The sequence below is a fragment of the Ovis aries genome, chromosome 14 (genome assembly GCF_016772045.2).
Source record: "Ovis aries strain OAR_USU_Benz2616 breed Rambouillet chromosome 14, ARS-UI_Ramb_v3.0, whole genome shotgun sequence".
NCBI classification, from domain to species: Eukaryota; Metazoa; Chordata; class Mammalia; order Artiodactyla; family Bovidae; genus Ovis; species Ovis aries.
The window spans coordinates 61,172,003-61,195,426 of NC_056067.1; the positions used below are offsets into that span (position 1 = coordinate 61,172,003).

The window sequence follows — 23,424 nt, forward strand, 5'->3', positions numbered from 1 at the left end:
GAGCCACAGTCAGCTCGTGGTCTTGTTTTTGTTGACTGTATAGAGCTTCTCCATCTTTGGCTGCAGAGAATATAATCAATCTGATTTCAGTGTTGACCATCTGGTGATGTCCATGTGTAGAGTCTTCTCTTGTGTTGTTGGAAGAGGGTGTTTGCTATGACCAGTGCTTTCTCTTGGCAAAACTCCATTAGTCTTTGCCCTGCTTCATTCCGCATTCCATGGCCAAATTTGCCTGTTACTCCAGGTGTTTCTTGACTTCCTACTTTTGCATTCCAGTCCCCTATAATGAAAAGGACATCTTTTTTGGGTGTTAGTTCTAAAAGGTCTTGTACTAGACTTTAATTAACAAAACTAGAAATTTCGTTTAACAATGAATAAAACTTAATATTCAGTGAAACAATTTTTTCATTATGAGGGCATTAACCCTGTAGCAAGGGAAGGCTTTAACCCATCAAATAGAAATGAGGTTTGTCAGGGAGCTGGGAAAAGCCATGCAGGCATCTTGGATTTCTCATAGCACTGACTCTTTGATTTACAGCTATTGTTCACCCATTTTAAATTCTGCAATTCAGGAGCAGACCATGGCCATGTTTTAAGGACATCAGGATGGCAAAAGTCTAACCATGAGGGGTTATATTTGTAGAAGAAGAATTAGCTTTGTCTACATGTACCATAATCTTGCTGCTGCTGCTGCTAAGTTGCTTCAGTCGTGTCCAACTCTGTGCGATCCCATAGACAGCAACCCACCAGGCTCTGCTGTCCTTGGGACTCTCCAGGCAAGAACAATGGAGTGGGTTGCCATTTCCTTCTCCAATGCATCAAAGTGAAAAGTGAAAGTGAAGTCGCTCAGTCGTGTCCGACTCTTAGCGACCCCATGGAGTGCAGCCTACCAGGCTCCTCCGTCCATGGGATTTTCCAGGCAAGAGTACTGGAGTGGGATGCCATTGCCTTCTCCGATCATAATCTTAAGTAATGCTTATTTACTTTACCAAAGTAACAAAAGATTTTAAGAATGAATATAAATTACTTAAAGGGAAAGAAACTCATAATGAAAGATTATGAATCTCACCTGAGAGATAAGCTTAGTTAGAAGGGGATTCTTTAGAACAAGGACAGCTTCTGATCCTTTGGGCTTTTGAATATAGAAGAAAGACCTGGACCAAAGAGAACCTCAGAATCCTTTCCTAGAGATCATGTGGATATGAAAGGTCGATAGGGGCCATCTAGGAAATCTGATGGAGAGAGACAGAGAGGGACAGGAGACAGGGAGACAACAGAACGTAAGGAAATTCTGAGTCTTTTCCCTTCTTTTGGAAAAACCTAGTGTGCCATTCAGAGGCCATTTTTTGGGGGCCCCCCATTTCTATTGGAGCCAGGCCTTCTGGAGGGTCAAAATCTTCCAGTTTCTTAGAATGTAGCCAAGGGTTGAGTATGAGAGAGCCTCCTGGGATGTAACAGAACCCACTTTTAGCCTACCTACCATAGAATGGGAATACTGAGAGTCACTGGCTGACAGAAAGGCGTCCCTTTTCCTCCAGTAATCTCTCTGTGCAACTAATGCACAAAATGGCCGAGCATCCCAACAGTTGCGTCCAACAGTGAAAGGAGACCTCTGATAACCGTGCAGCTAAGCCACCAGGTGACACGGGCAGAGAAAGACAGATATTCCAGGTGACTCATCATTTGCTGATTCCCTGAAACGTGAAAGGCACTCTTGGAATGGCTCAGACAACACCCAGGCTCCTGTAAATCAATCCAGACCAAAAGGGAAAGAAGAGAAAGTGACAGGGAAGAAGGCTGAGGAATCCGCTTTACAATATATCTGGGGGGCGGTGGCCAGGGGACAATGGTCTCTGTTTTGCTTCAACCAGTATGTGCCTGACATGGTGGGCGGAAGTTGTCCTGCTGGGAGCGGATGCCCTTGTGGCCTGATCTGTTCTGCGTGCCCCCCTATCCTCACATGGGAGGCCTCCTGTGGCAGGCGCCCTAATGGCTTTTATGTGTCTGACCTGTGCCCACACAATACTGGTTGGTGTAGTCCTCAGTTGGAAAAAAGACAAAGGAGAGACCCTCACCCATTCAAGTGGCAGCTACTCTGGGTGCAGTGAGCAGTGGGGCATTTGGAACACACCAGAGGGTTACTCTGGCCAGAGTTCCTCAATTGCCTCCACAACAGTTGCCTGTTGGCAGAGGGTCCCTATGAGAAAGCAGAAGTGAGGAGATGGGGAAGAGACTCCAAGTCCCTGAACAAGCCACCAAAAATGTCATGGTCTGGGTGCAGGTTGGAAAAGAATTTTCAGACACGAGACAATAAGGGTCTGGTTTTTCGGTTTCTGCATTCTAAGACCCTCCTTGGTTTTATCTGCTCTTCACTCTTTGGGTAACCACAACCTTGGCAGAAAGAATCATTTTAACTATTTAGTATATACTCTATATCTTTGATTGTTTTTATCAGAGTCTTGAAAAGTGCAAGAGAAATAACTAAAAATCAGTAATGTTGCCCTTGTACCATTTGGCACTTATTTTAACAAACAGCTATTAAATGGCAGAGCTTAAACTTTACTTCAGTTTATGTACTTTAGACTTTAACTAATAAAACAAAGACAGATTCACAGAGACAACTCTAAGAAAAGTTGATAGAAGTTTCTGTAACTGTAAAGAATACAAAAGACAAGAAATGTTTTAGTCACTCAGTCATGTCCCATTCTTTGTGACCCTATGGACTCTAACTTGCCAGATTCCTCTGTCCAAGAAATTCCCAAGCAGGAATACTGGAATGGGGAGTCACTCCCTTCTGCTGAAGTTCTTCAAAAAAACAAAGCAAAAAGAAAAGAAGAAGAAAAAAAAATTGATCAAGTCATGTTAATATTTTTGCATACGGTTCAGTTCAGTTGCTCACTCGTATCTGAATCTTCGTGATCCCATGGCCCACAGCACACCAGGCCTCCCTGTCCATCACCAACTCCCAGAGCCTACTCAAACTCATTTCCACTGAGTGCAGACATACACTCAAATGGGGCTATATGCTCATTAGGAGGAAGAGAGAAAAATGTTCATCTCACTAAACTCAGGTAATTTTGAATGGATTAAAATGTACATCATGTTAGAGGATGATATTCTTTATTTGCACTGAGCTGTATTTTAGATTTTAATACAGTTGAGCATAGATTAGGACTAATAAGATTCCTGTAAGTATTTTGGAAAATACAAAACTATGATGAGACTCTGTGATGTGAGCATGGAGTGTACTGGAAAGATCAGGCCTGGGCCTGGGATGAAAACCGCCACTCCCAAAACCCAGTATCTCTGCTAAACACATGTGAGTGTTCATTTTCCAAAGCAGAAAGAACGTAAGAAGACATGAAGTTACTCCCTTAACTGTGATAGTTTAGGTACATCCCTCACTTTTTCTTTGCAAGACACTTGTTCAAGTCAAGTGGAAAAAAACAAATTTATAGCATGGGAATCTCACAGAAACACCTAAACCAGTCAACATGAGTCATGGAGTTAGAAGTACATGGAGGAATTCATTATCACTGCATGGGTATTTTGGCACTATTATGGAAAAGATGATCTGAATCTATCATTAAAAAACATTAGTTCGGGGACTGCGTGATGATCCAGTGACTAAGACCCTGAGCTCCTAATGCACGGAGCTCTGGTTCTTTCCCTGATCAGGAAACTAGATCCCACATGCTGTAGCTAAGAGTTTACATGTCACAACCAAAAAAGCTGAAAATTACAAGGACGACTGAAGTTCCTACCTGCCACAACAAAGACTCAGTGCTGCCAAATAAACAAATATTTTATAAATGTGTCCTAAGCAACTTCACTTCATATATGCTTTCCCTGATCTGTAGCCTAATACTACATTTAAGTAGTCTCACTTATCCATATAGAACAGTCTCTGCAACGTTTTTATTTCTGAAACTTTTCTGAAGAATGTGGATCACTGAGTTCACTCTATTTATAAGGACAATCTGTAACTCTTGTTCTAATCAGCTGAAGCTGCATGCACATGTCAACTCACCACAGCATTTCCCCTACTTCACTATGATCCTAACACCAGACCACATCCCAGTGGGAATCTCTGGTACCAGTGCCTCCCCGTGTTGATCTCATCCAAAGGGCATATAGTGAACAACTGAACGTCACTAATTCATGTTGAGAATTCATCATGCTCTAGAGAAAGCCGGGATACAGACAATGGATAACAGGCTCTTGGATTTAAAGGAGAAGTTAGTCTAAAGAGCTGCTCTTCACTATTATAAGGAAAAAATAAGAAGATGACAACAAATCCCCCAGAGAGAAAACTTAGAGAACTAAAGGTTTGCAGGTTCTCAGTCCAGGCATTTCAGGAGGAAAAGCAGACACAGCCCCAGACCCGGGACAGGACATTTACCTGAGAAGCTGCCATTTCCTTCTCTTCTTCCTGCTGGTCTGAGTCTTCTCTGGGGATGTTATGTCGCAAACGCACATTCACAGGTTGAGAAAATACCTTCAAAGGCATCCACACAGCCCTTTCACCTACAACTGCTGCAGTGAAAATGGAGGAAAAAAAGTTCTTGTTTCTCCTGCCCTTTTCTGAGCCCTTTTTTTTTTTTTTTTTTGGCTTCCTCTGTTCCTGATCGGTAGGCGGCAATCAAGACTAATCTGATATGCTAATCACAGCTTCTGACCCAAATCCCAGTCCTGGGCTGTGACTGAAGCTAGTCCTGTAGTGACCAGCACAGCAATAATACCAATCAGGGATAGAGGCCAGGGTTGACAATAAAAATCTATTAATATTTGGATAGCCATATCCTCAAGCTTCCGCTGAGCATTTACCAGCCAGCTGCTGGAGTCTGTCTGGAGCAAGGCTGAGGAATCCTCAAGCTTCTGCTGTGCATGGACTAATCAGCTTCTGGAGCAGCTAGAGCAGGGCTCAGCGTCTTTGGTGGGTGAGGGCCATTGTTTTTGAAACCAGACCTTGACGGGATTTCCGGGGTCCTGAACTGTTTTCCAGGGGTTCTCATCACAGGAAGCCTCTGCCTTCTTGACTCTGGTTTGGTGGATCCAAGGGATGATGCCTGTAAGTTTAACAGCAGTAGGGGTTGCCAGGACAACCGTGTGAGGGCCTGTCCCAACTGGCTGACTTGGTTCTTTTTTCCAATCTTCCGCCCATGCCTCATCTCCTAGCTGATTGGGATGAACTCAATTGCCCAAAGGAATGGGTGTCCTTTCTAAGGTTTCTTGGGCGATAAGTTAGAAGACTTTTCCCAGGATCTGGAGGTGTCAGGACATCTCCAGGTCGGCTAGTTGTTGGGGGTTTCCCTTGAGCTTTCCTACCACTGGGGGTTTCCTCTCATATAACATCTAAAAGGGAGAATAGCCTGAGGACTCAGGGTGCATCGGGCTTGGAGTAAGGCCGGGGGGTAACTTGTCGACCCAAGATAACTGGTCTCCTTACAGAGTTTAGCTAAGGTAGTCATGAGTGTACAATTCATGCGTTCAACTTTCCCTGAGCTCTGTGGGCTGTAAGCAGTGTGAAGTTTCCATTTGAGTTCCAGTGTCCAGGATAGAGTTTGGATCATCTGAGACACAAAAGCTGGCCCATTGTCAGACCCTATGGAGAGAGGCAGCGCATATCTCGAATCATGTCTCTTCACAGGGCCTTGGCTACTTCTCTGCCCGTTCAGTTGCACGTGGAGTGAAAGTGAAAGTGAATTCGCTCAGTCGTGTCCAACTCGTGGACTGTAGCCCACCAAGCTCCTCCATCCATGGGATTCTCCAGGCAAGAATACTGGAGTGGGTTGCCATTTCCTTAGCTTCATCCAATCCCAAGTAGGTGCAGACTACCACAAGGAAATACTTACGGCCCCTATAGGGCTTGACTTCAGTAAAATCCACTTCTAGATCCTCAAAGGGCAGTGTCCCAATGGTCAGCACCCCTGGGTTGGGTTTTGGTCCTTGGCTGGAATTGTTCTGAGCACAAGTCACAAAACTAGCACTGATCTGAACACACAGGCCATTCCACAGCCACTGGATCCAGTGGTTTCGACAAGTATGCAACTGGGCACTACCATGGCCCAAGTGTTTGTGTGAGGACCCCCAGTGCAGTGCAAAGAGGGTAAAGTCCCATGTCTCATCTGGCAGCCCTAATGCTGGAGCGCTAGTCAAGAGTCTCTTAATCTCCTTGAAGGCCTTTCTTTTTTCAGGTTCCCACCCCAGGGGGTCCTTACCAGACCCTGCTGTGGCTATAAACAAAGGCTTCATTATTTCAGAGAAACCCGGTCTCCACATCCAACAGAATCCAGCAGCCCCATTCACGGACTTCTTTCTTGGTATTCAGCCGAGGTATTGAACAGATGGCTTGTTTCCCCTCATGTCCGAGTGCCCGATGCCCTTTTGAGATGACAAACCCGAGGTACTTGACCTCCTGTCTGCAGATCTGAGCCTTTTTCCATGGCACCTTGTGCCCTGTGGTGGAGAGTACAGCCAGCAGGGGCCTGGTGCCTCCAAAAGTCCCCTGGGTGGGACTGGCTAGCAACAGGTCATCCTCGTGCTGGAGTAGGGTGCAGTTCACAATTTCTCCGGGAAATGCAGCAAGGTCCATAGCCAAGTGTTCACCAAACTGGGTGGTGAGTTTTTGAAGCCTTGTGGCAGTCGGGTCCAAGTCAGCTGTGTCTTTTTCCCAGTGTGTCTGTCATCCCATTCAAAGGCAAACAAGGGCTGGCTGGCTGGTGACAGTCAGAGAAAGAAGAATGCATCCTTGAGATCGAGGCATGTGAATGGCATGTCTGAGCTGATAAGAGACTCAGAAGAGTGTAAGGATTTGGGACCACTGGATGGAAGATGATCACTGCACTGCTGACTGCGTGGAGGTCCTGGATGGTGCAGTAGTCGTCCCCTCCAGACTTTTTGACTGGTGAGAGTGGGGTGTTCCAAGGAGACTGACATTTGATTATGAACTTGGCATCTCGTAGGTGCTGGATGTGGTCCTGAATTCCCAGGCATGCCTCCCATGGTACTGGATATTGTTTCCATCTAACAGGTGTGGCTTCTGGCTTCAGGTCCACTATAATGGGCACATGATTATTGACCAAACCTGGGAGCTCTTTCTCACAGGCTTCTCACAGGCTTTCCGGGGGCAACGGTGATTTTTGTCCCTGCTTTGCCAGTAGGTCTTTCCGTAGCAGGGGAATGGGGCATTCCGGTAAGTAGAGAAATTCACGGGTCCCCAGATGGCCCCCCTAGCTGGCACGAATGGGCCTTGCAAAATGAACGGGATGTCATGTCCCCTGTGGCCCCAACAATAGTCACTGTTCAGCCTGTGAGGGGAGCCACAGGTGTGGTTACCACGGAGTGTTCAGCCCCGGCATCCACTATAAAAGTCATTGATTGGCCCCCGACTTTTGTTGAGATCATGGGTTCCTGGGGGCCTAGGATCAGGGAGCTGGGTATTCCCTACTCTGATTCTGTTCCAGCCAGGCCAATAAGGTTTTGGAGGGCCGGCTCAGGCTGGTACATTTCTTTGTGGGGTCGACTGAACTTCTTTGACCTTTTAGATGTCCCTCTGCGGTGGGGGCACTCATTCCTCCAGTGTCCGGTCTCTTTGCAACAGGCGCACTGGTCATGGCATAGAGGTGGTCTCTTAGTTTCCCCTTTTCCACTAGGGAACAGTCTGTTTCACTGGATCTGAGCCCCTCAATGCTGCTCCTAGCAGGGCTGCTTTCTGTTTCATTCTTTTACCTGCTTCTTGTTGGACTTCATGGTCTCAGTTCACAAAGACTTTATTTGCTACTTCCAGAAGATGTGCAGCATTCATCCCAGCAAAGCCTTCTGGCTTTTGGAGCTTTCGTTGGATATCTGCACAGGATTGAGCCACAGTGGCAGTGTTAATTATTCGTTGATTCTCAGGAGTCTCAGGGTCGAATGGGGTGTATGTCCAGAATGCCTCACACAGTCTTTCATAGAAATTGGTGGGAGTCTCATCTACTTTCTGTATTATTGTTGTAATTTTGGACACATTGGTGGGCTTTTTGATTCCCGCTCAAAGTCCATGCAGAAAGGCATCACGGTAGCGATCAGGGTTTCTGGCCTTCTCTGATATTGAAATCCCGATTAGGTCTTGTCTCTGGCATCGCTTCTCATGCCCATCCTTCTACATTTAAGACCTCTGCAGGGGCTTGCCCTCCGAGCCATTTTTGGGCTTCTGTCGAGATGCGTTGCCTTTCCTCAGTGGTGAAGGAAGACATAAGGAACTGGTGATAGTCATCCGATGTAGGCTGATGGGTGTGGAAAATGGACTCTAGGAGATCAGTCATAGCCTGTAGTCTATCAGAGTACGCTGGGTTATGCTGTTTCCAGTTTAAGAGATCAGTAGTGCTGAAGGGCTGGTAATAGAGGATGGAGCAACCAGGCTGGACTGAGTCATCCTCGTTCACTTGTTGAGGATCTTCAGTTTCTCTCAGTGATATCTGACGGGCTAAGGCCAGCTGGTTAGATTGTTTGGCTGAGCAGAGCCGTGTCCCTCCTTGTTCAGGGCGGGAGTCCTGCTCATGAGGTGGTACGGGGGACACGGAGAGAGGTGGACTGCTGGCAATGGTTCTGGTGCTGGCTGTGCTGGGGCTTGTGGAGTCAGGGGACTGTATGGTGGGGGCATCAGTGGGTCTTCTACTGGATCTCCCTGGAATATAGGTGTTTTTTTTTTCCTTCTTGTTTTGTGAATGATTGGGCCACAAATACAATACTCTGTCCCTGTCCATTTGCTCAAAATCTTGCCTGTGGGGGCAGGGTCTGTGCTATTAGAAACCAGGAGTACTAGGGTCCATCCTTGGTTGGATCCAGGGTATTCTCAGGGTAACGGTGTCCGCGACTGAGAAAGATAGAGAAAGAGATAAGGAAAGAATGACACGGGGCGACCAAGCTTCAGTGAGCGAGGCCCATCACTTTATTTTCAGAGAGGGCTTTTATACCCTGAGTTGTACATTGAGCAAAGCGAAAAATGCAGAGTCAACTCAACATTCCATCAGTATTAACTTTTATCGACACCAGATTCCTTCCTGCAAGAGTCTTATTTTTTGTGCATTATCTTCTGGCCCAGAGGCCTGTTGATATTTTATGACCCCCTTTTTGATAAAGGTTGGTCAGCCAGAATAATAATTTTCCCTTAAAGTGTTTCTTCTTAAATTCCTAGCCTGCATCACCCTTAAAGTACAGAGTACAGATTCAGTGGGTTACAGCAAAGAAAGAACTTATTAACTCAAAGTCTAATGTTGCGAATGCTAAAGCTGCTGCTTGTTTTTTCTACATCCTGACTATATGCACTCCCAGGAACATAATGGATAAGGGATGTGAGAACTTGGCAGCAAGCATTGGCTCAACAATGTTGCAAGAGTCTGGATAAACCTGCCAAGTAAGCTAGAATGCTAACAGGAGGTTTGAAATACTTCTTTCATGCCCAGGAGATTTATCAACTAGAGCCCTAAGTTGATTTTCCCCAGAAAAGAGGTGGTTGGGGATAGCCCCCTGTTAATGTCAGGAGTTGGTGAAAGACATAAAATAGTAAGACAGACAGATTCTGGTTTTGGGGTAGATGCTCGAGCAGGTCCAGGGGGTCCGTTGAGTCCTGAGGCCTTGCTTATCAGGTCTCATCCACTTGACCTTGTCATGGGTGGGATGGCCCAGGGAGTCCCTCGAGTTCTGCATGACCTTGTCATGGGTGGGATCTCCCATGCTGGCTCCCAGCACAGGCGTCTATGTATGGAAACTGATCTGGATGTCATGGAGTCGCAGTGACTGCCTGGAGCACTACTTGGACAGTGGGCAGGTCGAGTGCCCACTAAGTTACAAAGCTTCCTAAGGGTCATCTTGACTCCAAAATCTCCTCCAAAGCCCTTCTTAAAGTTCTTTATCAAGACTGCTGGTTTAGAGGAGCTTCCACCCATGTTGACAAATGTAATCTACTTGGAAGGGTTTTGAGGAAAACCTAATCTCTTAGATGTCGGCTCAAGGAGTCAGTCGACAGAAGAATAACAAGCAACCAATAATTTCTCCCTCCCTGTGTATCCTGTCCTGAGTCAGGGACAAAAAGACAAACAAGGGTGGATGCCCCCTCAAAAGAGGAGACCATTTAGGTGTCTGCTTGGGCGTGGCCTCAGGGAGATCTTAGGTGCCTCTTAGCATTGGCAGATCAGTATAAACCCCTGATGCAGATCTGTCTTGCAGGGAGGGACTGGGTCCCCCAAAGGCAGACACCACCTTGAGCTGTATGAGGTCGCAAGGGAACTGCAAGCTAGGGCCCACTTGGACTCCATAGCCATGAAGGCCATGAAGCCACACAATCGAGCCTGAAACTTGAGGAAATCAGGCCACACACTTATTCACATTCATTTTGTATCCACCTGATCACTCTCCGGTGGGAGATTTAAGATGCCTCTTAATACTGGCAGATTGGTATAAACCCCCAACCTGATCCAGCCTCTCAGGAGAGATAACGTCCCCCAGAGACTGGCACCACCTTTCAGCCTTATGAGGTCATCATGGAACCTCAGGTTTTGGACCCTCTCAGGCTCCATAGTCCATGGACTGTGAAGTTCTCTTTCACTTCCTTCAGTGAGCAATCATTCATACACCGTCACTCAGAGCTTATCATCAGTTCAGTTCAGTTGCTCAGTCATGTCTGACTTTGCGACCTCATGAATTGCAGCATGCCAGGCCTCTCTGTCCATCACCAACTCCCGGAGTTCACTCAGACTCACGTCCATCTAGTCAGTGATGCCATCCAGCCATCACATCTTCGGTCGTCCCCTTCTCCTCCTGCCCCCAATCCCTCCCAGAATCAGGGTCTTTGCCAATGAGTCAACTCTTCACATGAGCTGGCCAAAGTACAGGAGTTTCAGCTTTAGCATCATTCCTTCCAAAGAAATCCCAGGACTGATCTCCTTCAGAATGGACTGGTTGGATCTCCTTGCAGTCCAGGGGACTCTCAAGAGTCTTCTCCAACACCATAGTTCAAAAGCATCAATTCTTTGGTGCTCAGCTTTCTTCACAGTCCAACTCTCACATCCATACATGACCATTGGAAAAACCATAGCCTTGACTAGATGGATCTTTGTTGGCAAAGTAATGTCTCTGCTTTTGAATATGCTATCTAGGTTGGTCATAACTTTTCTTCCAAGGAGTAAGCGTCTTTTAATTTCATGGCTGCAATCACCATCTGCAGTGATTTTGGAGCCCCCCCAAAATAAAGTCTGACACTGTTTCCACTGTTTCCCCATCTATTTCCCACGAAGTGATGGGACCAGATGCCATGATCTTAGTTTTCTGAATGTTGAGCTTTAAGCCAACTTTTTCACTCTCCACTTTCACTTTCATCAAGAGGCTTTTTAGTTCCTCTTCACTTTCTGCCATAAGGGTGGTGTCATCTGCGTATGTGAGGTTATTGATAATACCTCCCTTTTCCTGAGTGCCCAGGTCTCCCTATCTGATGCTCCCTTCCTGGGAGCTCCAAGGAGGTGATCAGTCTCTTCTACCTATTTGGGTAAGATCTCCTGACTGAGGTTTGACCCCAGGGCTTTACCTGATCCTGTGGCCATTCCTGGTGAGTTGTTCTGTCCCTCTAATGGGTCCAGTCAGGGCTCGGCCATCCAGAGAGTTGGAACAACATTCCAGGAATACCATCAGGTGTCATGCCACTTTGTTCGTCTCAGGGCTCCTTCACTCTGACCTGGCTGAGCCACCAGTCCAGTGGATCAAGGGGCCTGAGTAGTTGGAATCTCTCTGGAGCCTCCGAAATGTTGTAGAAACCAGTACTCGAGAAACCAAGCACCACACTCAGAGAGTTGGAAAACTCAGGTTCATTACACTGGTGGGCCCAGAGGAGTGAACACTTCAAGCTCTGAGCTGGAACAAAGGGGTTACAGAGTTTTCATACAGGAATGATTAAGCAGGTTTGCAGTTGCTAGGGTGATTGCAAAGAGCAGTAAAAGGGTGAGTGAGATAAGTTCCAGTTCCTAGTATTGTGATTCCGCATTTTCTGAAACCTATGTGATATAGACTTTGCAAGGAGTAAGCTGAGTTACAGAGGCAGAAGGAGCAGGAGGTCATGTAAAAATTGAACTTTTTCTCTTGACAATCACAAACTTCTTTGAAAATAAACCAGGGACAGTAACGAACCTCAGGTTTAAAATGTATGTGCCTAGACGCTCAGTAATGTCTGACTCCTTGTGACCCTTTGGACTGTAGTTCACCAGGCTCCTCTGTCCATTCAATTTGCAGGCAAGAATACTGGAGTGGAGTGCCATTTCCTCCTCCAGGGGATCTTCCTGACCCAGGGATCAAGCCCATGTCTCTTAGGCCTCCTGCATTGGCACTTAGACTCTTTAGTACTACTGCCACTTTGGAAGTCCAAAAGTGTGTATGGCAATGGAGAAATACCTGTGAAAATGATGCCTTAAATGCATATCTGGTGATCACCAAGGGAAATAATTATCTGCATTAAGTAATAAGTGAGATAACTATAGCCTGGAAAAAAACAAAACAAAACAAAACAAAACAAAACATGTGGCCTGAACATTGAGTGTTAGGTTTTATTTTGTGGGAATGTTAGGACTTGAGCCCAGGAGACAGTGTGTCAGGTGACCCCAAGACAGATGACTCTGAGGAAGCAAGGAAGGAGCCACACTATATACAAGTTTGCAGCAAGGGCCAGGTAATCTGAATATTAGAAGTGACAATTAATGTAAGGGAAAAGCATCTCTCACATGAAGAGATTTAATGATTTTCCCTGTATAGGAAGATGGAAACATCTGAACTTATTGAAATCACTTCTTTCATATGCATCTAGCTATCTGGGGACAATCCTTCAACCTTGATTGTTCACATCCTGATTCTAAGGAGACAACAGTGGACTAGAGATTTTGATGGCACCACCATCTCAATGGACATGATGAGCAAACTTCAGTAGACGGTGAAGGAAGGGAAAGCCTGGCATGTTGTAGTCCGTGGATCTCAAAAAGTTGGACAGGAGTGAGTGACTGAACAACAACAAACATAGAGACAGAAGCCCATCGTACCCTGACTTCTGAAAGGATGAGGGGGCTCTCTGATCACTAAGTCACACCCTCTATGAATCAGTCTATTCAAGAATAAAAGTCTGAACAACAATGGCGGATGGCAGTCTCTCACCCCCATCCCACTACCCCCCCACCCCCCACCCCATTCTCAGCACTTACCAAATAGGAAATATCTGGTGGCTTCTGAACAGCTGCCTTTGTTTCACCTAGGCTCAGAGATCTGCATTTAGAAAAAGGCTTCTTTAGTGTTAGAGTCAAGATTGTCTGGATAAACAGCAACAACTTAGATATACAGATGATAACACACTACTGGCAGAAAGTGAAGAGGAGCTAAAGAGCCTCTTGACGAAGGTAAATGAGGTGAGTGAAAAAGCTGGCTTAAAACTCATTATTAAAAACTATGATCATGATATCCGGTCCTATCACTTCATAGCAAATAGAGGGAAAAAGTGGAACAGTGACAGATTTTCTCTTTTGGGGCTCTAAAATCACTGTGAACGGTGACTGCAGCCATGAAATCAAAAGATGCTTGCCTCTTGAAAGGAAAGCTATGAAAAACTTAGTGTAATAAAAAGCAAAGACATCAATTGCTAACAAAAGTCCATCTAGTCTAAACTATGGTCTTTCCAATAGTCATTTGAGATTTGGACCATTAAGAAGGCAGGGCACTTAAGAATTGATGCTTTCAAATTGTGGTGCTGGAGAAGACTCTGGAGAGTCCCTTGGACAGCAAGGGGATCAAACTAATCAGTCCTAATGAAGGAGGAAACAGAACTGGCTCCACCTTGAAAGCAGGAGTCCATCTTGGGTCGTACTGTGGACTTTGAGCCATATGCCCAGTATCTGTGGAAATAACATACCAATGGAAAACCAGACCCCTGGATGAAGGAGCCTTAGGAATTGTACCTAGACTCTCCGTCGCCTAAAAGAATATGCTAATTATCTCTGTAACAGAACAAAGTCATAAATCCCATTATGCCTATCGGGGTATGACCACAGGCCTATTGATAAATGTTTGCTGCTTAACTATCCAGGCTTATGACACCTGAATCATGGGTTAACTTTGATCATATCTCTCTTTCACCTTGTCCAGACTAGTTTCAAGGAATTTGGGGAGGTGGGTTTGAGCATGTACACTTAAGGTATATAAGGTTTTCATAAAAACTGTTGGGGGTCCCTGGCTAACTCTGCCTTGGGCCCGCTGGTGTAACAAACTGCATTCCAATATCTGCACTGTCCTTCTGAGTAAGTTTGTTTCCCGGAACGCGTGGCTACAACACTAAAGGATTGTGAAGTTGCTCAGTCGTGTCTGACTCTTTGTGACCCCATGGAGTGTAGCCCACCAGGCTCCTCATCCATGGAATTTTCTAGGCAAGAGTACTGGAGTGGGTTGCCATTTCTTTCTCCAGGGGATCCTCCCAATCCAGGGATAGAACCTGTGTCTCCCGCATTGCCAGCAGATGCTTTACTGTCTGAGCCACCAGGGAAGCACTACACTAAAGGATATCAACCTTGAATATTCATCGGTAGGACTGACACTGAAGCTAAATTCCAATATTTTGGCCTCCTGGTGTGGAGAGCTCACTCATTGGAAAAGACCCTGCTGCTGGGAAAGATTGATGGCAGGAGGAGAAGGTGATGAGAGAGAATGAGATGGTTGTTTGGCATCACCGACTCAATGGGAAAAGTTTCAGCAAGCTCTGGCAGATGGTGAAGGACAGGGACCCCTGGCAAGCTGAAGTCCATGTGTTTGCAAAAATTCGGATAATACTGAGCGACTGAACAACTCACATCCGTATATGACTACTGAAAAATCCATAGCTATATTTGCTGAAAATAAAATGTCATATTGTAAAAATCATAATTTCTGTAGTCATCACTCCATTTCCCAACGTCCCTAAAATCCCAACACCAAACCACATCCCAGTGGGAGTGAGGATAGGAGTGACTCCCCATGCTGATCTCTCACAAAAAGAATAGTTTCAACATTTGAAAGTCGCTGATTCACGTTGAGAATTCATCATGCTCCATAGAAAGCAAGGATGCAGACAATGGAGCAAAGGCTCTGGGACACAAGGAAGTAGTCCAAAGGGCTGGTCTTCACTATTATAAGAAGAAATGGGAAAAAATAAGATGATAACAAATGCCTGGGAAGAAAAATTAGGATCAGAGAGCTAAAGGCTTAGAGATTTTCATTTTGGCATTGCAGGAGGCAAAGCATACACAGCCCCAGACTCAGAATAGGACATTTACCTGAGAAGCTGCCATTTCGTCGTCTTCTTCCTCCTACTCTCTCTTCTCTGGGGATTTTACGCTGCAAATGCACTACTGAGTTTTGAGAAAATACCTTGGAGGGCATCACCACAGCTCTTTAACCTGCAACCACCACTCCTACAGACAGAAGGACCTTGAAAAGGTAAGACCACCCTCGCCTGTCCTCTGTCTCAGGAGAGATTCTGGAACAATCAATTCCTACCTGGAGACCAGCCTGTGAACTTATTTCTTGATTGTTTTCTCCTCATACAGAGCTCCTAACACTCTGCTCACCCAGACGATGTGTGCTGACTTCCCTGGTCGAAATCCAGCTAGACCAACCCTGTTGCCTCTCCTCAGACTGACGACGGGACTCAGCTCTCACAAACGGACCAGAAGCCACATCCTTAACCCGGGCCTCCCCTTAGAATCCCCTGGAGCACTTCCTACACACCACACTGATGCTCCCACAGGACCAACACAGAACTCTGTTGGGAGGGCATCAGTGAGGTCATTTCCTAATGATGGTCAAGTGATTCTGATGGGAAACCAGATGGAAACCTCTTGCCTAAATATTCTTTATGAACCATTTCAATGAATACAAATCCCTGGTTGTCAGGTCCCACTGTAAGAACTTATGAATTTGCAGGTCTACATTGGGGCCATGAATGGAGTCATCAGCAAATTCCATTTTTTTCTGATATTTCTTCCCTTAAACCAACGTTCAGGAGTCCTGAGCTCAAGGCCTCACACTCATCATACCTGAGACCTCTCTATAGGGGAGGATTTAGGGAGGGAATTTCTGAGAGAGGTCAAAGCTGGAATCAGACAAAGAAAACAGGACTACTTGCAGTTCAGCTTTTATAAGTTACCCTGGGTGAAGTGCTCTGGGCTCCCTAAGCTGAGTGTGGATTAATCCATTCAAACCAAGAAAAGGATTCTGGTGAGTGCTGTGAGGGTATTGAAAGGTTGTTGCTGAACCACGAAAGATGCAGGGATTCTTGGCCTCCAGTGGAGAAGAAATCAATCCAGGGCCAGAGACAAGGCTTGATTGGTCAAAATTTTTGTGTAATAAAGTTTTATTAAAGTATAAAAGAGATAGAGAAAGCTTCCAACATAGACATCAGAAGGGGGCATAAAGAGTGCCCCCTCGCTAGTGTTAGCAATGGAGTTACATATTTTTAATTAGTTATTACAGTGAATCAAAAGACTGTCTGGAGGTTGTAAAGACCTCACTAGACCCACTCCCATAATTTACATTTTAAGATAACAGGATTAGCCAGAAGGTTTTTTTTCAGAGACTGTCCTCAATCAGGATAGATTATTTTTATATAATCTTAAGGAATGTAGAGGGGAAAAAAAAACAAAAAACAAAAAACTTTTGTCCTTTCTTCCTCCTTGAGAATTCTAGATTCCTCTCTCCTTGGGGACCCCTGGACTTGTTATCCACCTGGCTAGAAACTGACACTCTCATTCCCCCTTTTCTTTTAGAATTATGTTGCCAAGGGAAAGGGGTGTCATTTTCAATTCCTAACTACTCCTGCTGTTTAGGGGCATATTCTACTAACCTTCATATTGAGGGTCCACAAATAAAAGTTGTGGAGCCCGTAGCACTCGTAGGAACTTGGACAATGGTTTGTAACTTAAAAGCTTTCTGATGGTTAAAAAATATAGTTACAGATATAAGGCAAGATAGTCATTAAACCAAGTTAAAATCAAAATCAAAAGTCACATTCTGTCCATAGTTATATCAGTCCATCTTAGGATTGTTAGATGTCATCACAGAGTTGAAGAAAGTCCTTTCCTTGAAGTAGGGAAACCCACCATGGGAAGTCTTCCACTTGATGAGGAGGGGAGCGCTCTGCAGACCCAGCAGTTAGACCGCGTAGGATGAGCCCAGGACAAGAAGGCGTTGTCTTCAGTGTCAAATGGCAGATTCAGGACTTTTGGAGTCAACAGAAGTAGGCTCATATAGATTATCAGGCCCATCTGAAAAGTCAGAGCATGGAAAGTAAAGACATGAAAAGACGTCACTTAGTTCTGGTCAGGGTGCCATGTCTTAACTTGAGTGTGATGCACCCACGAATCAATTCCTGGCACTGTAACAGCAGTGGGAAAAGAAAGACTAACCTGGTAAGGGCCTTCCCAGAGGGGCTTGAGAGATTCAACCCCCAGATTCCAACGTTTTTTATCAGGACCTCGGTTCCTGGTTCAAATACAGGTTTGCTTGACTCAGAGGCTGGGTCTGGAGTCACCTCCTGGAGTTCCATTAATGCCTGTTGTAAAGCTGAGAGCTGAGTTATATAATTAGTTCATTCCAAGAACATAGAACAACAGACTGGTTCCAAATAGGAAAAGGAGTACGTCAAGGCTGTATATTGCCACCATGCTTATTTAACTTATATGCAGACTACATCATGAGAAACGCTGGGCTGGAAGAAGCACAAGCTGGAATCAAGCTTGCTGGGAGAAATATCAATAACCTCAGATATGCAGATACCACCACCCTTATGGCAGAAAGTGAAGGGGAACTAAAAAGCCTCCTGATGAAAGTGAAAGAGGAGAGTGAAAAAGTTGGCTTAAAACTCAACATTCAGAAAACGAAGATCATGGCATCTGGTCCCATCACTTCATGGGAAATAGATGGGGAAACAATGGAAACAGTGTCAGACTTTATTTCTTGGGGCTTCAAAATCACTGCAGATGGTGACTGCAGCCATGAAATTAAAAGACACTTATTCCTTGGAAGAAGTTATGTATGACCAACCTAGATAGCATATTGAAAAGCAGAGACATTACTTTGCCAACAAAGGTCCATCTAGTCAAGGGTATGGTTTTTCCAGTAGTCATGTATGGATGTGAGTGTTGGACTGTGAGGAAGGCTGAGCGCTGAAGAATTGATGCTTTTGAACTGTGGTGTTGGAGAAGACACTTGAGAGTCCCCTGGACTGCAAGGAGATCCAACCAGTCCATTTTGAAGGAGATCATCCCTGGGATTTCTTTGGAGGGAATGATGCTAAAGCTGAAACTCCAGTACTTTGGCCACCTCATGTGAAGAGTTGACTCATTGGCAAAGACCCTGATTCTGGGAGGGACTGGGGGCAGGAGGAAAAGGGGACGACAGAGGATGAGATGGCTGGATGGCATCACTGACTCAACGGACTTGAGTCTGAGTGAACTCCGGGAGTTGGTGATGGACAGGGAGGCCTGGTGTCATGGGGTCACAGAGTCAGACATGACTGAGCGACTGAACTGAACTGAAAGTATAAAAGAGATAGAGAAAGCTTCTGACATAGACTTCAGAAGGGGGCAGAAAGAGTGCCCCCTCGCTAGTGTTAGCAAAGGAGTTATATACTTTTAATTAGTTATTCCATTGAATCAAAAGAATGTCTGGAGGTTGTAAAGGCCTCACTAGACCCACTCCCATAATTTACATTTTAAGACAACAAGATTAGCCAGAAAGTTTTTTTCCAGAGACTGTCCTCAAGCAGGATAAATTGTTATATAATCCTAAAGAATGTAGAGGAAAACAAACAAACAAACACGTTTGTCCTTTCTTCCTCCTTGAGAATTCCAGACCCCTCTCTCCTTAGGAACCCCTGGACTTATCAACCTCTCTAGAAATTGACTCTCTCAGTGTGATTGAACGGGGGTCTGTGAATAGACCCTGAGGTCCAGTAAGACTGCTGGTCTCAAGGGAGGGGGTCATCTAGTGCCGGTGCTCACAAGACTGGCTGGTGTGAGCTCAAGGACCTGCAGGCTGCCTGCTCCCCAGACAGATGCTGAGGAAGCAACATCATGGAGCAGTTTAGGGAAACTGTCAACAATACGCTGTATCATCTTTCTTATTAGAACCATCCCAGTGTCTAAGTAGTTACAAAATGGGAGAGGAGATACAACATAGAAATGATGGAATGTACATGAAGTTATGAGAAGTTTAAATCCAGTGAGTAAACTAAATTCCTCATATGCCATCTTTGTGTGGTACCGAACAGTTAATTGAGGTCTCTTCACTACAACCTTAGATAAGGTGGACGAGGTTGCTGTTGGTGGTGGGTTAACATTTCATTCATTACCATCAACCGAAACAATAAAAGCCATTCACTTTTATGAATAACCACGTATTAAATTTCACACATAGTTGAAATAAAACCTTTTACAATCCACGGTATGATCCATGATTAAATACAGATCAAAAGTACTGAGAAAGATATTCATTTTTTGATATAATGATGTGAGATTTCTGATTTTCACGGCTTACCATACAAAGCCTAGGAAGCACTTAGCAAGCATGATATACACCAATTCCATGCCTTTTCCAGGAGGGGTTTCTTACATTTCTAGGTTATCACTGTCTTTATTTCAACACTGTCAAGTAATAATCATGACGTGTTGATATTATAAAGATACATCAATATTGCAGTGAACTGTCATTGCGTTTTTACAAATCAAGGATATTACTATTGAAACATTACAACCAACATCTGTCTTACTTTAATACATGGAAAGATTAAATGATCACTTATTTAATGGCAACCTCCAGATAGTTCATGTCAACGACAAACACCTCTATTTAAATGTTCATTGTCCATTTTACATTATGGTATCCTCAATCTTCTAATGGCGATTAGATAGAAATGGTTGCAACACAATATAAAAAGGCTAATCTTTAATAAACCATCAAAAACCTATCTTTGCAAACACACTAGAAAGAAAGCATAATGTGGATTTGAATGGTGAATTACATTCACTTCAAATAACCTCACATCACATCATTAACAAGCATATATACATTGCTAAGAATTGTAATGTTCTAACCATCAACCTTCATCTCACGACTCATGCTAAAATATCCATTTTCTATCTGTTTTAACTATGGAGTGCTCCCTACAGTCATTCTCCTTCAGAGAAACTTCTGAAAACAAAATTGATGAAATGCCTTCTAGTACGCATATTTACTTCAATTTAACTTTTGATTAAATACCTTTCTATATATTTGTTACATCATTTCCATTGGTTTCTTTTATAATCTCTTGTGTTTTCTGATGCATGTTTAGGGCAAACCTCTTTGATCACTTGTTCCATTACTAGGGTTAAGTGTGTGTTCTCAGATGTTTAGTGAGATTACTACTATGACTAAAGGCTTTGCCACATTCTGTACATTTATAAGGTCTCTCTCCAGTATGAATTCGCTGATGTTGAGTAAGATGTGAGCACTGAATAAAGGCTTTGTTACATTCTTTACATTTATAAGGTCTCTCCCCAGAGTGAATTAGTTGATGTCGAGTAAGAAGTGAGGGACGATGGAAGGCTTTGTTACATTCTTTACATTTATAAGGTTTCTCTCCAGTATGAACTCGCAGATGTGTAGTAAGAATTGAATTCCGATGAAAGGTTCTGCCACATTCTGTACATTTATACGGTCTCTCCCCAGTATGTGTTCGCTGATGCTTAGTAACTCTAGAAACCTTAATGAAGGCCTTGCCAATTTCTGTACCTTTATAACATCTATCCCAAGTATGAATTCGGTGATGTTGAGTAAGGGCTGAACTCGTAATAAAGGCTTTGCCACATTCTTTACATTTATAAGGTCTCTCTCCAGTATGAATTTGCTGATGTTCGGTAAGATGTGAGCAACGGATAAAGGCTTTGTTACATTCTTTACATTTATAAGGCTTCTCTCCAGTATGAATTCGCTGATGTCGAGTAAGATTTGAGCGATGAATAAAAGCTTTGTTACATTCTTTACATTTATAAGGTCTCTCCCCAGAATGAATTCGCTGATGTCCAGTAAGATGTGAGGAACGGATAAAGGCTTTGCTACATTCTGTACATTTATAAGGCTTCTCTCCAGTATGAATTCGCTGATGATAGGTTAGCTGTGAGTAACAGATAAAGGCTTTGCTACATTCTGTACATTTATAAGGCCTCTCTCCAGTATGAATTTGCTGATGATAGATTAGATGTGAGGAACAGATAAAGGCTTTGCTACATTCTGTACATTTGTAAGGCTTCTCTCCCGTATGAATTCGCCAATGTTGAATAAGATTTGAGTTGTGATTAAAGCGTTTGCCACATTCTGTACATTTATAAGGTTTCTCTCCAGTGTGAATTCTCTGATGTTTAGTAAGAAGTGAGCTATGGTTAAACGCTTTGGTACATTCTGTACATTTGAAAGGTTTCCTTCCTGTATGAATTTTCTTATGTCTACCTAGATGGCATGAGTTACTAAACACTTTCCCACATATCTTACACTTCTTTTCTTTCTGTGGATTCTGAACAGTCTGCTGTTGAGTAAGTTCTGAAGACTGATTAGAAACCTTCCCATATTCAGTACAAGTCGTCTCTTCAGTACAATTACTCTTATCTAGAGAAAAATCTGACATTTGATCAAAGGTATTTCTACATTTATTACTTTTAGAATCCTTGTTTGATGATTTGGATCCCTTATGTTTCACAAGGTTTGAGTCTCCTTCAACCCTATACCCATTTTCATTGCCTGAATACCTTCTCAGTCCACCATTAATACTCTTGTAATTATTGGAGCTGGAGCTCTTACTTAAGGTCTGACTCATTTTATTACATATGGAAAGTTGTTGTGTATTAACCACATCACAATATGTATTGAACAATGATGGCTGGATTATGTTTCCTCCATTATCATCAACATTATACATCTTGGAATGGAGAGAAAATATCTGTTGGGGGAAGAAAAATGACCCTCTGCTCACGGATCCCTCAAATTGATTAGATTGTGATTTTTCCCACTCATTGTTTAATTGTAGGTGTTCAGACATTCTTGAATGTATGTTTAGTCGAAGCCTACGTTCAGAATTGTCTGAATGAGTATTTGCAGTAGAAACTAGATTACTTTCCAGATTTTCCACGTGTCCCTTTAGAGAATATGTATGTTTCAAAGAAGGATGGAAATCTTTTCTTAAACACTTATACTTCTCGTCAGATGTTGAAGACTGAAGTTGCTGTTTTTCCCAGTTTGACTCATGTTGCTCATTTCTTTTTGCAGTAATGTTAGCATTATGTGTAACTGTCTCCATTTCTTTATGTCCATAGAAACATCCTCTCTGTCTTTCATATACCCTTGTATATTCCCAGTCTTTCATTAAATTTAAGTTTCTGAGGTGAAATATTTGATATATTCCTAGGTTTGCTTTTGGGAATATATCTTCTAACACTGGATTCTTCAGCATCAAATCCTGGGTGTCTTGTGAAGACATAGCTGAAAGATACCAAATAACAAGTAATTTTCCCTGCTATTCTCAGTGAATATCTTTAAAAATTTAGAGAAAATTGATGACCATTAGCTAGTTTAAAAATAAAATAGAGACCGAAGGATCAAGATGCCAGAGGCTTAGGCAGATGTGAAGATCATCTTTCTCTCCACAAAGGAATGAGAAATGGAACAATTTTCTCAAAGCCCAGCTGAACAGTAGCAGAGGCCCTTGGATACGTGAAAGGACAAGAAAGATTCCTGATGAGCCAGGTAGGACAAATGAAAGAAGAAGGAAAAGGAAGAGGAGAGGAAGTGGGTTGGGGCCTGTAACCCTGTGAGGAGATGAAAGTGAGTAGAGGTCTCCATATCCAGGGAAGACTCTCAGTGGGGGAGCTCAGTTTGGACAGAAGGAGAGCCTCATTCTCTGTGGGAAGAGAACATGGCAAACAGTGTGCAGCGGCAGGACAGAGTGAGACCTGCACACAGGGTACTGACCTCAGCCCTGCTCACCCAGCCTTAGAGGCATGTCCAGCAATGCAGACAAGGGCTGGGTGCTGGAATGTGGGGTTTGTAAAGTGGACCGAGGCAGAGGACTACTGTTGGCTATAAGGAAACATCGTGAAGGATGGGCATGAGGGAGGAGCTCTGCAACCGGGATGCTTGTGGTGGAAGCCTGAACCACCAGAGAGCAGAGTGCCATTGGTGAATGACACCCAAACAAGAAGCCCACTGCATCCCTTCCACCCACACAGGACTTTTGAGCCCCTAGCCACAGCCTCCCCCATCGACCTCCTCCATAGTCAGCAGAATCCTGTGCTCTGGGGAAGCATCAGGAGCAGACACCTGTGAGCTGGCCACATGCACAGATGGAGCTGAAAGCAC

General features: G+C 44.1%; 1 protein-coding gene across 7 annotated transcripts in view; it reads right to left on the reverse strand.

The window, feature by feature from the left end:
• Positions 1-16,372: 16,372 nt before the first annotated feature.
• LOC114118046 (zinc finger protein 345-like) overlaps positions 16,373-23,424 on the reverse strand; it is a 62,024-nt gene continuing 54,972 nt past the window's right edge. For 6 of the 7 annotated variants that reach the window (XM_042231202.2, XM_042231203.2, XM_060399086.1 and 3 more), the window contains 2 exons: positions 17,442-22,548; positions 16,373-17,300 (listed from right to left, as the gene is read on the reverse strand). In XM_042231202.2, the coding sequence (XP_042087136.1) occupies positions 20,405-22,548 (2,144 nt within the window). In that variant the 3' untranslated portion in view covers positions 16,373-17,300; positions 17,442-20,404. Of the gene's footprint in view, positions 22,549-23,424 lie in introns of all 7 variants that reach the window. The other variant, XM_060399084.1, reaches the window with a different exon arrangement.